The sequence below is a fragment of the Pseudochaenichthys georgianus genome, chromosome 22 (genome assembly GCF_902827115.2).
Source record: "Pseudochaenichthys georgianus chromosome 22, fPseGeo1.2, whole genome shotgun sequence".
Taxonomy (NCBI): domain Eukaryota; kingdom Metazoa; phylum Chordata; class Actinopteri; order Perciformes; family Channichthyidae; genus Pseudochaenichthys; species Pseudochaenichthys georgianus.
Genome location: NC_047524.1, coordinates 9531285 through 9548407, shown reverse-complemented (window position 1 = coordinate 9548407; position 17123 = coordinate 9531285). Strand labels below are relative to the sequence as shown.

The window sequence follows — 17123 nt, the reverse complement described above, 5'->3', positions numbered from 1 at the left end:
ATCCTAAAATATGTCTTTCACTAATAAGTAATGTTATGTGTTTTAGGTTGAGGCCATGGTTGGCCAACTGGAGACTCTGCAGAGTGAATTGGGCCTCAAAGAGGTTGAACTAAAACACCTCGCTCTACAGCTGGAGCAACTGACCAATCAGAATGCAGATCATGTTAACGATCTCCAAGAACAGATTGATGCCCTTAAGGTAAGTGCTTTTTGGTATTGTATAAAATTGGCTAAATTAAAGGCTTTACACTTTTTATTTTGTCTATAAGAGAGAGCCTGGAGAAATGACAACCCAAAACGTATAACCTATAACTACAGGGTGTCCGCGGGGTCTTAAAAAGTTGATAAATCAATTTAGCGAACATTAAGTTTGCGTCCAAATGGTTGGAAGATAAGGAGGAAGGACAATCAATACTGTATATAGTAAAGTGTGTCGCCAATGTAACCGGTTAAAACTCGAAGTGGCCATGAGGTCTTAAAATGTATGGAAAGGGTCTTAAAAAAGGTCTTAAAATGGATTAAATTTGACTTCAGGATTCCAGCATATATACTGTATACCCTTTATTAAGGCTTCAAAGCGTTAGAGTAGGAAATGTGTATTGTATTATTCCAAAACCTATAATATTTTCCCTTTCTTGTTCTCAGGCTCAATGTGAACACCTCCTGTTGCATCTAGAAGAGATGACAACAACACATAAAACCACAGCAGCCCTCATAGATGAAAAGACTACAGAGCTGGACAGAACATCAAAGGAGCTGGAAAGGACTCGTGCTCAGGTTGTAAATGTCCAAACAGAAGTGGACAGATTGCAGGGAGAGCTGGAGAAGAGCCTGGACAGTCTGGACACTGCTGAACAAGTGAAGAGTGAATTGGAGTCTCAGATCTTCTGTTTGAAACAAAACCTGGCCAAGCTGGAGGAGGCCCAAGCCCAGACAGAGCAGGAGAGAGAGGAGCGCAGGAGGAAGGAGGAGGAGATGGACGACCAGATTAAGAAAATGGAACAAGTCTTAGAGGAGGAACTGGAACAGTTTGAGAGCCTGCTAAAAGCTAAGGATGTTGAGGTGAGATGTAAGATGTGTTAATAAGTTATGTTGCTCTGTTTGAAACACGACTGCCAATATATTAACAAGATGATTTGTACAGTTGTCTGAAGCGAAGGAGAAGTGGGAGGAAGAGAGCCAGGAGAAGGAGACAGAGCTCCTCGGTGTGAGGCATCACCTGGAGGAGCAGAGGAGGGAGAGGGAGGAGGAGGTGAAGGCTCTCCTGGAGAAGCAGGTGTTGGCAGTTGAGGAGGAGACAGAAAGACTAAAGACATCTCACCAACAGGAGATAAAAGACCTGATGGAGAGACATCGACAAGAAGTGGGATTTACAAACTTCATACACTTGAAAGGCCATACATTTTACAGATTAATGATGATGGGATTTATTTTCACTTAAAACTCCAAGAAACCCATATTTGTTTCTCGTGCCAGCCAATGATTTCTTTACTTAAGGTTATTAATTGTGTATTATGTACATTTTTTGCAGAATTGCAGGATATCGCAAAAAGCCATTCCTACTCATTTTATTTTCGATACATTTGCAGTTTATATTTGGCATATTTTCTCTTACCGTCTGATACAGGCTAAATATAACGTTTGTGAGTTCCCTCCAGTCTTGTAATATCCTTTTATGTTTATCTGCATAAAATTAGATTTCTGAGTTGAACACCCACCTGGAGTCAGAACAGCTGAAGCAGCAGGTCAACATGGAGGAGGAGCAGAAGAGACAGATCAGCTTCATCAAACAGGTGTGATGAATACAACGCGCAGTTGGACACTACAGTGCAAGTCTCTTAAGTTAATAAACTTTAACATTTTAAATATTGTTTTTTCTCCTCCAGGTGACTGAGCGAGAGCATGAGAGGATGCTTTCAGAGCTGTCTGCCAAACACAATGAGGAGCTTACACAACTGAGGACAGAGGTGTCCTTGGAGCTGAGGGAGAGCATGGAGGCGGCTCACCAGGCGGAACTGCTGCAGCATCAGGTATTCTATATATAGGCACACGGGCACAGTGGAACATCTTCAGCCACGGCACACTGCACAATGTCACTTCAATCCGTCTCTAATTTGTATTTTTATTTTCCTACTTTAAATACATTTCAGAGTATGTTTTTTCTAAATAAATAAATAGAATTTCCCTTGGTGTTGTCTGCATACAATTATCATGAAAGTAATGCAAAAGTCATATGGAGAGAATATTTAAATAAAAACAAATCAATAAATATAGTGTAGAAGAAATACAAATGTAAAAAAATACTGTTAAAATATGTACAATTTATCTATTTAATAAAAAAAAGATCTGAAGTCAATGTCGAATGTTTCACTTACAATTTCTACTTTTATATACATTTCTATGGAGAATAACAGTGTCACTTTTATATACATTTCTATGGAGAATAACCGTGTCACTTAATTCCCTGCAATGTACAGTCATGACTAAAATAAGTAGGAGCGCTGAGATATTCTGTATCGAATGCTTTCATTTCCTTTAGGTCCAAAAGAGGAGCGAGCTTGAGGCCATGCGTCTGAGCCTGACCAACGCCCACGTGTCTCAGCTGGAGCAGGAGTCTGCTCTCACCGAGGCCCAGGGCTCCCCGAGGGACACCTTTGCTCAGGAAATTGCTCTCCTAAAGGCCCAGCACCAGGCAGAACTGGACCACATTAGACAGCAGGAGAAACTGCGTGAGCTGCAGCAACAACCGATGAGTGAGTGTGAATAAGATAGCTTTGCAGTTTTTGTGACGGTGTTTCTTTTGGTGTTTGCCTGTAAGTGCACTCGACATGTTTGCTATTATGGATGTGTCCTCATTCTTTGATGTTGGTGAATCTTTTCATTTCGTTTTGTTTGTTTAGATGATCTCCAGCAGCAGTGGGAGACTCTTGTTGCTCAGGAGAGAGCTGCCATGGAGGAAGAGCAGGCCAAAGACATTCAGGTAACGCGTAATAATGTTGTGTTTGATCACTGCAAGCTTATGATTTGAAAGCTATTTCATAACCGTCATCATTTTTGTATATTTTTAAAGCTATACCATTTTTCAATTAATTAAAAAAATGTATTCAAATCCATCTTCTTTTCTTTCTCTCAGGCTTTAAGGTCACAGTGGGATAAGAATGCTGAGAGCAGAGAGTCAAACCTCCAAATGTTTCTCTCAGAGATGCAGAACAGCCTTACTGCCACCCAGACAGACCTCACCCAGACCCTCAAAGCTCTGTCCCAGACCCAGGCAGAGCTGCAGCGGTCCGGAGCCAAGCTCCAGGAGCTCCAGACCTCCAGTAAGGACATGAACCAGGAACTGGAGGCGGAGCTGGAGCAGGCCTGTGCTGACAGAGATGCTGCTGCACGTGAGTTGCCTCCAGTCACTGCCATTATCCAAGGCTGCATCTAAATGAATTAATTTTAAAAATGAAAACGGTTATAATTTGAATCTACCAAGCCTTGCCAAATAGTTCAAAGCTTCATCCATAATATAGACATTTCAATTCTAAATCCATAACCTAATCAGCTACCTTGATACAGATCTTGAATGTAAAAACCCTACTGATGCAGCCTTTTTTTAAATCTGCATCTCCCGCATCAAAATGGTTGCTGATGGCTGTCGTGATTTGAAAGACAACCTCATATCTGCTTGTCTGTATGAAAGCTTTGTTCAAGCATGACATGTCAGACTTCTGTTGTTGTTTATATACATTGTTTATGCCTTTCTCGCTCTGTCGTGAATGCTGCGTAGGTTCTCTAGAGGAGTTGATGTCTAGCCACAAGGCAGTGCTGCAGGAGAGAGAGCAGCAAGCGCTCCACCTAGAGGAGAAGGAAGAGCAACTGAAGCAAGAGGTGAGTTCACTCGGTACAAATAAGCATTTAGTGGCTTGTGTGTTGCCAGTTATTTCTCATTTCAGTCCACATGAATTGATCTTCATATATGTTCTTTTATTTATTTATTTAGTTAGTATCAATCTAACATTGTGTGCAACTCACAAAACGTTACATTTTAAATTCACGAGTTTTTAACAAAATAAATAAAAGAAAACAATGACTCTTCTGTGAACCAGGTGTTGCGCCTTCAGGAGGAGAGGAGCTCGCTCAAAAAGAACTCTGAACAAGAAGTAGGTCAGCTGTGGACCCAGCTGGAGAGCATGAGGACCAGCCGACAAGAGTTGGGAGGTGAGATTCACACACCAGCCTGACATCTGCTTAACAACACAGTATTTCATCTACTGCATTACTTTGAAATACTTACTGTTAGGATATCAAAGCTTCACAAGTCAAAGGGGGTAGAAAACATGTGGCTTTATCAACAATGGCTGTTGTCTGTCATGTGACACGCTGAGGAAAATAGAACTGCCTGCGTGTTTACGTGTTACTGTGCTCTTACCTTATCTGACCGTTTCCTCACAGAGCTGAAGGAGCAGCTGCTCGCCCGCTCGGCTCGCGTTGATGACATCGAGCGCCTGAAGACAGAGTTTAATGAACAAAAGCGAGAAATCAAAGAACAGAATGAGGCTGAGCTGGAGAGCCTGAGGAGGTATGAGAGCACAGTCCTAATGCATTTATTCTCTTAAAAGTCTTTCTATGTCCAGGCTGGAAATGTGATATTTAGATTAAAAACTGATATTGAAACCGTGGTTGAAATATAGAAATACCAAACGCTTTATCGTCCTCCTCCTTTAGGTACTTTGAGCAGAGATTGCGGGCGACAGAGGAGGGACACCGAGAGGAAATAGCTCTGCTCCAGCTGAGGCTGGTGGAAAGAGCCTTGGAGGAATCTGTGATAAGAACTGCAGATGACAGGTATGTCAGTTTGTAACACCAGACACATGTACTGAAAACATGGATCAAAACTATTTTTAATAATGGTGCCTTTGGTGTCAGTTTCAGTTCCATATCTCAAGGCCAAGCTGAGGAAGAGAAGGATCATCTGTTTTCTGATGCTGTGTTCAAACTAGAGAAACACAAGGTTCGTCCATTCAAAGTGGGGAAAATAAGACGCATTAAAGACCCTGTGTTTTTAGATGAATATGATATTCAGCACTTTGAAATGTCAGGTTAGACTTTCTGCACATAATAGCTGTGTTGGTTTTGCAATCTTGATCACAAGGTATCCTTATGTCATGTTATTTCTCTCCAGGAAGCGCTTGACAATGTGAGTCTTCAGCTGGAGGAGAAACATTCAATGGATCTCTCCTATCTACAATCTTCTATGAGCCTTTCCTTTAAGGAAGAGCTGCAACAGGTCAGACGCAATCCCAGTCCTTTATCACTATTCATACCATTACAGATTCATAAGCTGTAATGAGAGAAGCTCCTGGCACACAGTATCTCAGGCAAAATGCACAGTAATGATATTGCTTAAATAGGATATACAGTATTCACACACATGTTCAGATAATCTCTCAAGTAAGGCATTTAGTTGATGGATAACTCATTTACATGAGTAGTTGATGATAGCGACATTCAAATCTTAATTCCAGCAATCCTGGTTTGAAGTCGGTGTAAATCTTTTCAGTTTTAGGAAAGTTAGAAAAATGTATTAGTGGGGGCGCTGTGTCTTTTCCAAGCTATTTCACCATTCATCAAGCAGTTATTTTAAAGGGGGCCTATCATGCAAAATGCACTTTTTGATGTCTTTTATACATAAATATGTGTCCCCGGGGAACTCACGCAGCATCATAAAATAAAAATAAAACCCTCTCTTTTCCTCCGTACCCAAATCTTTTAAAAACGGGTGTACAACGAGCGGATACAGATTTGCTGCCGATCTGACGACAAATCGGCAGCGGACCCACAGAACATTGCTATCAGAAACAATGCCTGACGTGTTTTGGACGTAATCTCGTTTTTGTTTACATTAGCAAGCCTCGCTAACACTCAGAGCTAACCTGTACTGTAGAGCACATGTGTGTTTTTAAAAAGCAGGAAATCAAAAAAGGAACTCACCTTGTGATAAACCCGCAAGAGAAAAAGCATTTGAGCTCCATACGGTTTCAGAAATAATCCTTGATGTGGTTTAGAACAGGATGGCGTTTTATCACAGCAGAATTTAACTTTATCTCCGGTAGAATTCTGATCAGGCATTTTTTTTTCAAGCTAAGTACCCAAAATCCGCATTTCTCTAACAGGGCTGCAAAAGAGGGGTATGAGCAGTATGAGGCATGGCTACAATGGGTGATCTGTTTGGTATTTTAAGTGAAAAACTTCACAGACATGTTTTGTATGGCCCTACAATATATTTTTCCAATGTAGCATAATAGGTCCACTTTAAAGTATATAGGCCCTTCTACTTTCTAATTGTTATAATATCATTACTTGTGCTTTAGGTGCAGTCGGACATCACAGACCAATACTATGAAGAGCTACAGGAGCTGAAGACTCGTCATGCGATGGAGCTGGAGAAACTCCGAGCTAAGCTATCTGACCATCACGTAAAAGGTACTTCACACACGCATTAAAACATGAATTAATGCCATTCAGAGGTTCCTCAAATTAAATGACAACTTCTCAAATCTATTTATTGCAGAGCTTACCAGAGCTCATTTGGAGGCAGCACGGCAAGTTGAGGTAAGAATTCGATAATCTAGTATCCAATAAATGACAGATTGAGTTTATGGAGCATATAATGACCTTTCTTGGTGATTTTACTTAGGTGGAGGTTGAACAGAGGATGTGGTGTCTCACTGAGGAGCTGCAGTCAAGGATGACTATCATCCACACTCTGGATAGCAAACTGGCTGCATTGAGTAAACAACATGATGCAGAAGTACAAAGGAACACACAAAAGGTACACACTTTGACAAATATGTATACTAGACCAATGTAAATATATCAGAAATGAAACTGAAACACAGATTTAATGATGCAAAATGAGAATTGAAACCGCGTCACATATGTACACGTCTCTGCCAACTCTTACAGCTGAAACAGGAGTTTGCTGGTGAGCTCGTCCATCTGGAGGAAGCTCTGAAACAGGAGAGGGAGGATGTGCAGGAGGAGAGGAAGAGGTGGAGAGAAGAACTCCAAGAGAAGCACCAAGCCGAGCTCTCTGCACTGAGGTCAGAGCTGGACAGAGAGATGGAGAGCGAGAGGACACGCCTTGAAAAAGAACTTCATGAGGAGAAGGAGAGGTTAAAAACTCTACAGGCTGCTCTGGACAATGATGAAAGTAAGACACATTTTCAAAACTCACATGAGTCATAAGTTTCTGAAAAAATATAATGAATTTAAGGTGTGGTTCTTCATCATCTTGTAACATGTTGTGTGTTCTCTTTTAGGCCCACAGGTCTTGATAGTGCGGCAGAGACTGGAGGCCCAGTACGACGGTGAGCTGCAAAGGGCAAAGAGCTGCATGGCAACAGAAGTCAAGGAGCTCACTGCCCGCCTCCAGGAGCAGGGAGAAGAGCGGCTGCACCAAGCCCAAGAGAGGTGAGCTTCACTGGGGCTCTGGATCGCGTCTTAGTGGTTAGACCTTGACACATGAGTCAGATTTGAATTGCTGTATTAAATAAGATTTGTTTTATAGATGTTTATCCTATCGTATGGTTGGATTTTCAAAGAAAAAACAAGAAAAATCTGAAGAGGTGTAGATAGGTTATTAGTTCTGCAACTACTACTCATTTGGCATTTAAATTAAATGCATTAAATCAGCAATACAATTTTGTTGTGACTTATATTATTAATATGTTTTACTTTAGTTCAAATTCAATCTTCCACTTGGTATGCATTTGTGACCAACAGTCGAAAAATATTCAATTTCCAATAAAACGGCTAATCTCACATTTGACAAACAATTAAAGGATCGATTTATTATTCTATTTTTTAACTAACTATGACTAATGAAAGAAAATAAAGATAAAGTTTCCTTGATGATTTTCTTTTTTACAAAAAATGTATATTCTGAAACGGATTGAAATCAACAAGTCACTGGTGAATGGTGTGTTTTTCTTTTATATCAAACTCCCCTCAGTCCAGTTTCATCTTCATGACCCATGGGAAATGCTTCTTTTTTTTTTTTGTTATTTTGTCTCGGTTTAGGCTCCATGGGGAAAAGGCAGCGTTGGAGCAGAGTTTGGCCCAAAAATATGAAGCGTCTCTGGCAGAGCTGAAGAGCAAACATCAATCTGAGCTGGAACATGAGAGGGCAGCACTGCTGAACAAAGAGAGGGACACACTCGATGCCAAACACAAAGCACAACTAGACTCACTCAGTGCCAGCCACAGAGATCAGCTTACTGCTACGGCCGCTGAGCTCAAATCCAAACACAGCGCTGAGCTTGTCGCCTTGGAAGCCGCCCTCGATTCCAAACGTAAGGCAGACATTGAAAGTCTGGAGGGCGTTTTGAAGGAGACCAATCAGGCTCAGCTGGAGGCTTCAGAAGCAGAGTTGACACGCAAACACCAGGAAGAGAAGGATGAGCTTGAAATGAGGATGCTGGGTAATATGGATACTTTGGAGTCCACATACCTTAAGGAAGTACAAGTAAGGACACAGAATCTGTAATGTTAAGCCTTGTGTTATAATTCAATACTGCCATTTAAGGGTCTTTTTCAGTTTTGAGTACTTTTTTTGAATGCCATTTTCTTCTAATCTTAGGCACTGCGTGATGAAATAATACAACTTGAAGAAAGACATTGCCGAGGCCTGAATCTCCAGAAGTCAGAACACAGGCAGGTCTTGGAGCGCCACGCATCGGAGCAGCTGTCCATCAGGGAGGAGCTGAGGAAAGAGCTGGCTCAGCTGCACATAGAGAAGTTTAGTGCCATGGCAGTGGAGCTCAGCCACGTGCACAAGGTGAGAACTGAAGAGGGTTGGTCGAGCCCTTGCTAACATCTGCTATAACGTGAAATGATTTCATTAAAAGAGAAGAATGCACGTATTGACAACTTTCTCAACATGTTTTTGTCACAATTTGTTCTTTCAGACTGAGCTAACTGCTCAGAAAGAGGCCTTGGATACTGACCACTGCAAAGCACTGGAGACCCTTAAGAAGCAGGTGCTTACCATAGCTCCTCCTTGTTTTTAGCTGAGCAAGACAGAGAATATTTAATGAAAACAGTTCAGTCGTGCTGTTTTGCTCTCATTGTTCTCCATGAGTTTGTAATGAAGCCCTGGTGCATTTTATACTGAAGGAGCACTGCGATGAACTGAAAGAAAAGCTTTTTAATTGTTACATTGCTTGTCAGCAAACCATTCATATGGTAACTTTGGAGAACATGTTGCCTTCTGTGCACTGTTTAATTTGGCATGTATTTATGATATGATCTTATTATGTGATAAAATGTGTATATATATTTTTTAGTCCTGACATCTCTGATTTATTGCTTATTTTTGGTCAACAAGATTCAAATGTTCTTAACATCCCGTGTCTCTCAGGTTTTAGAAGTTGAGCAACAGCACAGCCTTGCTCTTCAGGAGCTCTCACAAACCTGCACAGCCGACAAAGAGCAGCTCCTCGCACAGCAGCAGCTCCAGCTCCAGGTAAAAGCCAAGCATTAGTGAGGGTAACAGTACCTCGTTGTGTCTGTGAATCTGTCTTTTACATCAATTACCATTAATCCTGGCCGGCCAGCTGTTTTTAATATTTATCATTAGAGCTCTGGCTCTTGCTGCCCATTAGAGAAGGGATTACACAGAATTATTGTTCATCCTTCATAATTGTCTTTTTATAGGAACAGAGGTTATTGGGATTTCTTTCTGAGAAGCACTGAATCTGAACATTTTAAACTGCATATTAAACCAAAACATTAAACCAAAACATGATGTGTTTCTAATGTAGGATTTGAGGGGGGTCTCTGCGCGGGAATTGGAGGCATGTCGCCGCGAGCTAGAAGAAGAATCGTCAAGGCAACGGCAGCACTTCCTGGAAGAAGTGGAGCTCCTCAAAGTCCAATCAGAGGAGAGACTGCAGGACAGGATTAATCGGCTGAAGGTGAAAGATAAAATGCCAAAAAAACGAGATGTTTTTGATGTGTATTTTTTTTATATTTCACACCTTTTTGGAAACCATGTGGCCTGCATATATGATAATTAACCTTATGTAAAAAAATATTGCATTCCTATTTTATTTCATATTATTTATTTGACTTTGACTGTGAAACATGATGTAATACATCTGGATTATTGTGAGCTGTAGTGCGTGTGTGTGGGATCTTCCTGTTGGACTATGTCCCACTGGAGCTTTATTCAAACCCAGTTTCCACATAATCCCACCATCATCATACATGTAGAAGTGTTCTTGTCCGTCTGTCTCTGTTCTCTGAATCTGGGAGTGTGTTTGTGTTGCTGCCATCTGAACAGTGGGATGGATCTAAGCTTGTTATCCTCTGATGCAGAAGGTTTTAAGGCTTAAGGTATATATTTTGTTCAGATATTTGGCATTTGACCATCCGATATGTGCAAGCCAGTAGTCCGCCATTAGTCAGTGAGACATGACCAGGGATCTCTTTAGCTGTGGAATAAATAAACCTCCACAATACTGCAGCTTTTTAGGATGGTGATCTGCATATTTTAATTGATGTTCCAACATCACTGCTTTGTTTGAAGACGGAGTTTGAAGAGCAGAAGGAGGCGAGGCTTGAAGACCTGAAGAGGAGCTTCACATCTGAACAGGAGGAGAAGGAGCGCAGCTACACCGACAAAATGAGCCAACTCACCATCCAACTGCAGCAGCTGGACACTGTGGTGGCCCAGGTACTGCACGCACGCACTCACGCACGCACACACACACTAATTTGTTTGAACAGGTTTTACATGATGTTCTTTGTGTTAATTGAAAGCTTGATTTAGGGGATAGCTTCACTTTACTTGGGGCAAGACTAGACAGGCCTGTGTTGTTTCTGAGGTGTCGAGGCTCAAATTACGAATTCAATTAAATTAATAAGAATTGATATTGACTTGGAAACAGAAAATAGCAGCAGTATTCTCTCTTCACTCCTAATTCCACTACTATCTAAAGCATAGCATACATAGGCCAGATTTTCCTAGCATAGATTACATTTTGTTAAAGAGATTATCATTACAATGAATTATGACACTAATCCTGTGTGTGTGTGTTTGTGCGTGCTTCGTAGTCTTCTGTGGTCGAAGCACGCAGTAGCAAATCATTATTTTGTGTTTTCCATTAGTTGACCTTTTTAGGGGGGGGGGGGAAATTATAAATTTCTTATTTTCGTCTCAAATGTGGAGATTTGCTGCTTTCAATATTTGATGTAATAGTATCTATTGTCATGGTTTTGGACTGTGGGTGGACAAATCAAGAAAATATTTTTAGAGACAATAATTAATGATCACATAAAAAACATTTGTTGCATCCTCTGCAGGTAATAATATGCTTTCACTTGGACTTTAGTTAGAGTTATGTGTGCACTCAAGTTACATCCTGCATTAATATGTATTTAGGTCTCTCTCCTAACCCTTTTTAAAAAAAACAAACATATTTTTGTTCAATCTGACAATGCTGCTCAAAACTAATTGGAGTCAAGATTAATTGTGGTTGTTGTGGAGACTTGAAGCATGCCTAAAACGTTCAATTATTGTCATATATCCCCTGAGTTACTAATAAGTTAGTAGCTGTACCTCCCAAAACCTCAATTACTACTTCCAAAATCCCCGTTGGGACTGAATTATGAATTACTTCTTAAATAATTGTGTGCATTTATGCAGTCTCCTACCTTTTTTTTCTTTCTACTTCTACAAATAAATCTATAATACATCAAAGTGGCTGATGTATGTTTACATTTGTTTCCATGGCACCTTCCTGGCTTGGCCCTGTGATAGTGAGATATTAAAACACACACTCAGCCCCCATGAGGTTAGCAAAGAGTAGCAGATTGGGAGGGTCTTGTTGTCAGGGCAACAACATTGTTTTGTTGAGGCAGGTGGCTGCATGAGACGTGTTTGATAGGAGAGAGCGGGAGGTAGAGGGTAAAAGAGAGGGAAGACTTTGTGAAAGGAGGGACAATAAGGTGTCGTGGAAAGGAAGGTAAGAACATTTTACTTCAGAGGGGGAAGAAAACTCTGATAAACGCTCTTCTGTGGATGCTTTAAGCTGGTATTAAAGGAGGGTGACTTTGTTTTATCGAGCAAATATTTAATCTTTTTTTGTTACTGATGCTGGTTGTTGTTTCCAGATGAAGTGGATTGGGTGATTTCAACCGGTAAAAAACCCCTCAATCGAGCAGATTTATGTTAAAATCAATGTATCTCTGAGGCTGGTCGGTAGTTTTCTCTTCTCGTTTTCCTGATAACGTAAGAAACAAACAGACCCAGTCATTTAAACCAGTAAAAACCGTCAATACAGCAGTTTCACATTAGGAATCGGTGTTACTCGAATGCAGTTTAGCTGCTGCTAACGTTTGTTCAACTGCTCAGACAAATCCAAAAATGTAGTATGTTTTTTTAAGTTCAAAAATAGTTAATTGTCATAATTTTGTTTGTAAACATTTCTCTTTTAAAACTGGATAGGAAGTCCATTTGACAGCTTCGGCTAGAAAACCACAATGCTGACAAATGCTCAAAGGGTATACGGAAATAAAATGGGACGTAACCAGTATTAAAGGTTTGATAATTGTTGTTCAAATTTGGTGTAATGCAAGTACATAACTCAACAAAATAAAAAACATTAGTAAAGTCATTTTTGAACATGTCTATATTTCTGAGCTCTACCTATCATAGCACTCTGTGTCTGTTTTCCAGCTGCGAGCCGAGGTTGGCTGTCTGCAGGGAGAGTTGGAGGGGAAACGTTCAGAGATGGAAACTTTGGACACTCTGCTCCAACGAAGGCAGCGAGAGACTCAGGAGGGAGGCAACCTGCTCAAGATGCTCACTGACGATCTGCAGGCTGGTAAAGAGGAGAGGTAACCAATCACCAGCCATCAGTTAATATTACCTGGTGTTTGTAGGTTTTTCAGTTAAATGTTTAACTTAAATTCAATTGTGAAAATACTTTCCTTAATTTCTGTCTTGCTCACTTATGTCCCTCCAGACGTAAACTGAACCAGGCTAACGAAAAGCTAAAGAAGGTGCTGATTGAGATGATTCGCAGCACCATTGCAACAGAAGACATGATTGGACAAAAGATCTGTGCCAGAGCCAAAACATCAGAGCACGGGTCCCATCAGAGGAGCTCAACAGGCAACGAAGATGCACAAGAATCAGGTCTGTTGGTTTCTCATTCAGGTTCGTTATGCTCTGACGATGCAGCGAACAGTTGTTCTTTTGGCTCAGTCTGCTCTCTGTATGGCGTACTTCATTTGTAAAAAATTTAAATCAAGGCAAACCATTTAATTTTAACTTATTATTTGTATAGGTATCTCGGTTGCAGACATGTCTTCACAGGACATGGAGCTGACCCACCTGCTCTGTGAGAGCCTGCTGGTTTCAGATACTCAGATCAACCCTGGGGGAGAGGAGGCCGCTCTGAACGCCTGCAGCAGACTGCGTCACACTGTGGACACGCTACTGGATCTGCTCAACCACGCCAACAAACAGGTACAGGATGCGTGAACCAACTGATATCTCAGTGTGAAGCTGACCGTTGAGCGGCCCGACCAAGCAAGGAGGCAGAGGCAGAGAATTCAAATATAACCCGGTGTGGGCATTTATTCATCGCTGTGGTACAGGATACACAGCCTCAATATTGCTGCCCAGGTGATCACAGTCACCAGCCACAAGGATCTCACCCACACTACCAGCCTTCATCAAACAGGAAACACGGAGCCTAAATACACACCCACTAATCAGCAATTAGACACAGGTGGGGAGCAATTAGACACAGGTGGGGGGGGGAGCAATTAGACACAGGTGGGGGGGGGGAGCAATTAGACACAGGTGGGGGGGGGGGGAGACAACACAGGGCACCAGGTGAACATAATCAGGAGTAACAGAAAGAACGGGAGGGGGAACTTTTTTCAAAATAAAAGACATGTGTAATATACAAGGCCCGAAGCCATTAGTCACATTCAGCAATCTACTTTATTCTCTATTTAACCCTTTAATAACCATGGGTTTCTCACTCTTCTGTAGTTGGAGCAGACTCATGGTTTCCACCACTCTCTGGAGGAGAAGTTCTCTCAAGGTAGGGAAGACTCCGCTCAACTCCTCGTGCAGCACAAGATTCTTCTGGAGCAGCTGGATCAGGAGGCCAAGCTGAAGAGTGAACTCCAGCTGGAGTACCACAAGACAGAGGGTGAGCACCACATCCTCATTGGCTCTGATTCACTTAACTTCTCTTATACTGCCAGAAGTTAATCCACTGACTGTTGCCACGCCCCGCTGCTCTGTAGGGTCGGGAGGGTAACCCTAAAGAAGTGTTTCAAATACTTATAATTACATTACATTGCATTTAGCTGAAGCTTTTATCCAAAGCGACTTACAATAAGTGCATTCGACCAAGAAGATACAACCTTGAAGAAAACAGAATCATATAAGTACATCAGGTTTCATAGAGCTAAAACATTTCAAGTGCTACTCAACTGGTTTTAGATAAGCCAGCCCTTTATTAGTATATAAGTGCTCTGTTAGTAATTCTATTGCTCGAAGTGGAGTCGAAAGAGATTAGTTTTTAGTTTGCGCCGGAAGATGTGTAAATTTGTCCCTGTTCTGTTTTATATACAAAAAAACAAGGGAACATTTCAGATCAGTGAAATAATTAGACCACGAGTGCGTATGTGCAAAGCAGCATTCTTTATTTTAAAACTTTTTTTTAATATCAACCTGCAATGAATCCCCCTTTTTACCTTATTTATCTGCAACCTGATTAAGACTTTCTTTCTGAACTGCACCAAATCCAGTCATTTCCTTTTCTATCCTAATTATGCAACGCTCTTCCATGTATTCCGTTACTCCCCATGCCTGCTCTTCTTTTTCCGCCCATGCTCTAATGGCACCACTTGCACAGAAGCTTATGTAACGATATGGCGTCGCATGTGTTCAGGGTTATTGGAGGGCTATGTGGCTGAGAAAGCATTGCTGGAGGAGTCTCTGCAGCAGAAGGAGGTGCAAGAGGAGAGACTGGTGGAGGAGCTGGAGGACCTGAAGGTGAAGCTGCACCAGATGCAGGGCCTCACCGCGGAGCTGGACGGACTCAGACTGAAGCACCAGGAGCTCAGCGAGGAGCACTCGCTCCTCCTGCGCCAGAAGGAGCATCTCTCCGCCGGACTGGGGGAGAGGGAGAAAGGTGAGCGGAGTCGACGCACAATCATATGTCAGTCTGCTAAAATGTTACATGACCCCTTTTGTGAGCTTGACCACACACTTATAATAATGTCTGTGCTCAGATGTGTCTTCTCTCCGTAGGCCATTGGCTCAATTTAGATCCTGACGCAGGTTTGTGTGTGTGTGTGTGTGTGTGTGTGTGTGTGTGTGTGTGTGTGTGTGTGTGTGTGTGTGTGTGTGTGTGTGTGTGTGTGTGTGTGTGTGTGTGTGTGTGTGTGTGTGTGTGTGTGTGTGTGTGTGTGTGTGTGTGTGTGTGTGTTGTGTGTGTGTGTGTGTGTGTGTGTGGTGTGTGTGTGTGTGTGTGTGTGTGTGTGTGTGTGTGTGTGTGTGTGTGTGTGTGTGTGTGGTGTGTGTGTGTGTGTGTGTGTGTGTGTGTGTGTGTGTGTGTGTGTGTGTGTGTGTGTGTGTGTGTGTGTGTGTGTGTGTGTGTGTGTGGTGTGTGTGTGTGTGTGTGTGTGGTGTGTGTGTGTGTGTGTGTGTGTGTGTGTGTGTGTGTGTGTGTGTGTGTGTGTGTGTGTGTGTGTGTGTGTGTGTGTGTGTGTGTGTGCTGAGGGGGTTGGGATGAATATGCAGTATGTTTGCAGTGCTGTGTGAGGTTGCTGTTTGTAGCACTGCCATTGCCAGTAGCTAGTAGCAAAGGTTTTTGAGTGCAGTGTTATTTTACCTCTTCAACCAGGTTTTAGCTCCGAGCATTCCGTGCCTTTCCATGAGGAACTGCACAGTAATACTAGTATTTATTTAACTCCGAATGTCTTGCAAGCTTTTTTAAACCCCCCTCTGTGTATGTATTTGCATTCAAACAATACCTCTAACCTTCCTCTTTGTTCTTTCAAGCTCTTCTTGCAGAGACGGAGCGTTTGACCCAGGATCGGCTGGACTTGCAGCGGCAGGCCGAGAAAGACCACAAATCTCTGTCGCTGCGCCTCAGGGCCCTGGAGAGGGATCTGGAGGAGAAGGAAACGCAGGACCTGGAGACAGAGCAGCACCACAAGACCCACAACGAGGACCTCAACCAGCGCGTCCAGGCTCTGGAGAAACAACTGAAACACGACAGGCAGTTTATTGAGGTTCGATTTTACAATGGAATATATTTGTAGCACCCTTTTTTAATGTACAGTAAAGTGTTATTCTTCATAAATCTGCTCCTTCGTTTTCTCTTTAATTTGCAGCCCTATATTGTAGGGCTGCTCGATTATGGCAAAAATCATAATCTCCATTATTTGGGTCAATAATTGTAATTGCGATTATTAAATGCGATTGTTCATTGACTTTGAAAATATCCATTTATTGGAGTAAAAAAATGTGTAAAAACAATATGTTTTTAACAGTTGATTACCCTGAACTTTAAGTATAATTCAAATGAAAAACCCAAAAAAAAGATAAGATATTTAAAAAAAAAAGTAATAATAAAAAAAATAATCGTTTTATTTCGATTACGTTATTTTTGTAATCGTTGCAAGCCGTAATCGCGATTTTAAAATACGATTTAATTGAGCAGCCCTACATATATTGCATTCTCGCTTCACTTTCTTTTTTAGTGTTATTTGAGTGTCGCAGGCAATTTCCCATGTTGCTGTTTAATGTAGCGGACAGCCTTTCACATCGTTTGTTCCTGTGCATATAGGAGCAGGCTGTGGAGCGTGAACACGAGAGAGACGAGTTCCAGCAGGAGATCCGAAGCCTGGAGGCCCAGCTCAGACAGACCGCCAGCGTGGATAATAAGGGACACAGGGTGAGGCCCATTATAGCAAGTATATAACATCTGCAGGATAATATATAATTCGAAATGCTTCTGTTTCTAAGATTTTGCATTTGAAGTGCGTTTTTGCTGTTTTTTTAAAAGAGTGTCTAATACTGCTGATGCGTTGGTTAT

The 17123-nt window shown here is 41.7% G+C and overlaps 1 protein-coding gene across 8 annotated transcripts in view; it reads left to right on the top strand.

Annotated features, from left to right (window-relative positions):
* The window catches only part of pcnt (pericentrin), a 43567-nt gene that overhangs the window by 8104 nt on the left and 18340 nt on the right, over positions 1–17123 (top strand). For 6 of the 8 annotated variants that reach the window (XM_071207273.1, XM_071207271.1, XM_071207270.1 and 3 more), the window contains 32 exons: positions 47–199; positions 646–1062; positions 1145–1363; positions 1698–1793; positions 1887–2030; positions 2540–2753; positions 2901–2980; positions 3134–3389; positions 3776–3876; positions 4095–4206; positions 4441–4567; positions 4714–4833; positions 4915–4999; positions 5171–5275; positions 6360–6471; positions 6560–6600; positions 6686–6820; positions 6955–7201; positions 7311–7461; positions 8071–8515; positions 8630–8827; positions 8958–9029; positions 9410–9514; positions 9813–9965; positions 10580–10726; positions 12731–12891; positions 13020–13192; positions 13344–13525; positions 14060–14222; positions 14970–15212; positions 16085–16317; positions 16875–16982. In XM_071207273.1, coding sequence (XP_071063374.1) covers positions 47–199; positions 646–1062; positions 1145–1363; positions 1698–1793; positions 1887–2030; positions 2540–2753; positions 2901–2980; positions 3134–3389; positions 3776–3876; positions 4095–4206; positions 4441–4567; positions 4714–4833; positions 4915–4999; positions 5171–5275; positions 6360–6471; positions 6560–6600; positions 6686–6820; positions 6955–7201; positions 7311–7461; positions 8071–8515; positions 8630–8827; positions 8958–9029; positions 9410–9514; positions 9813–9965; positions 10580–10726; positions 12731–12891; positions 13020–13192; positions 13344–13525; positions 14060–14222; positions 14970–15212; positions 16085–16317; positions 16875–16982 — 5298 coding nt within the window. The remainder of the gene's footprint in view (positions 1–46; positions 200–645; positions 1063–1144; positions 1364–1697; positions 1794–1886; positions 2031–2539; positions 2754–2900; positions 2981–3133; positions 3390–3775; positions 3877–4094; positions 4207–4440; positions 4568–4713; positions 4834–4914; positions 5000–5170; positions 5276–6359; positions 6472–6559; positions 6601–6685; positions 6821–6954; positions 7202–7310; positions 7462–8070; positions 8516–8629; positions 8828–8957; positions 9030–9409; positions 9515–9812; positions 9966–10579; positions 10727–12730; positions 12892–13019; positions 13193–13343; positions 13526–14059; positions 14223–14969; positions 15213–16084; positions 16318–16874; positions 16983–17123) is intronic. The other 2 variants (XM_071207272.1, XM_071207269.1) reach the window with 2 other exon arrangements.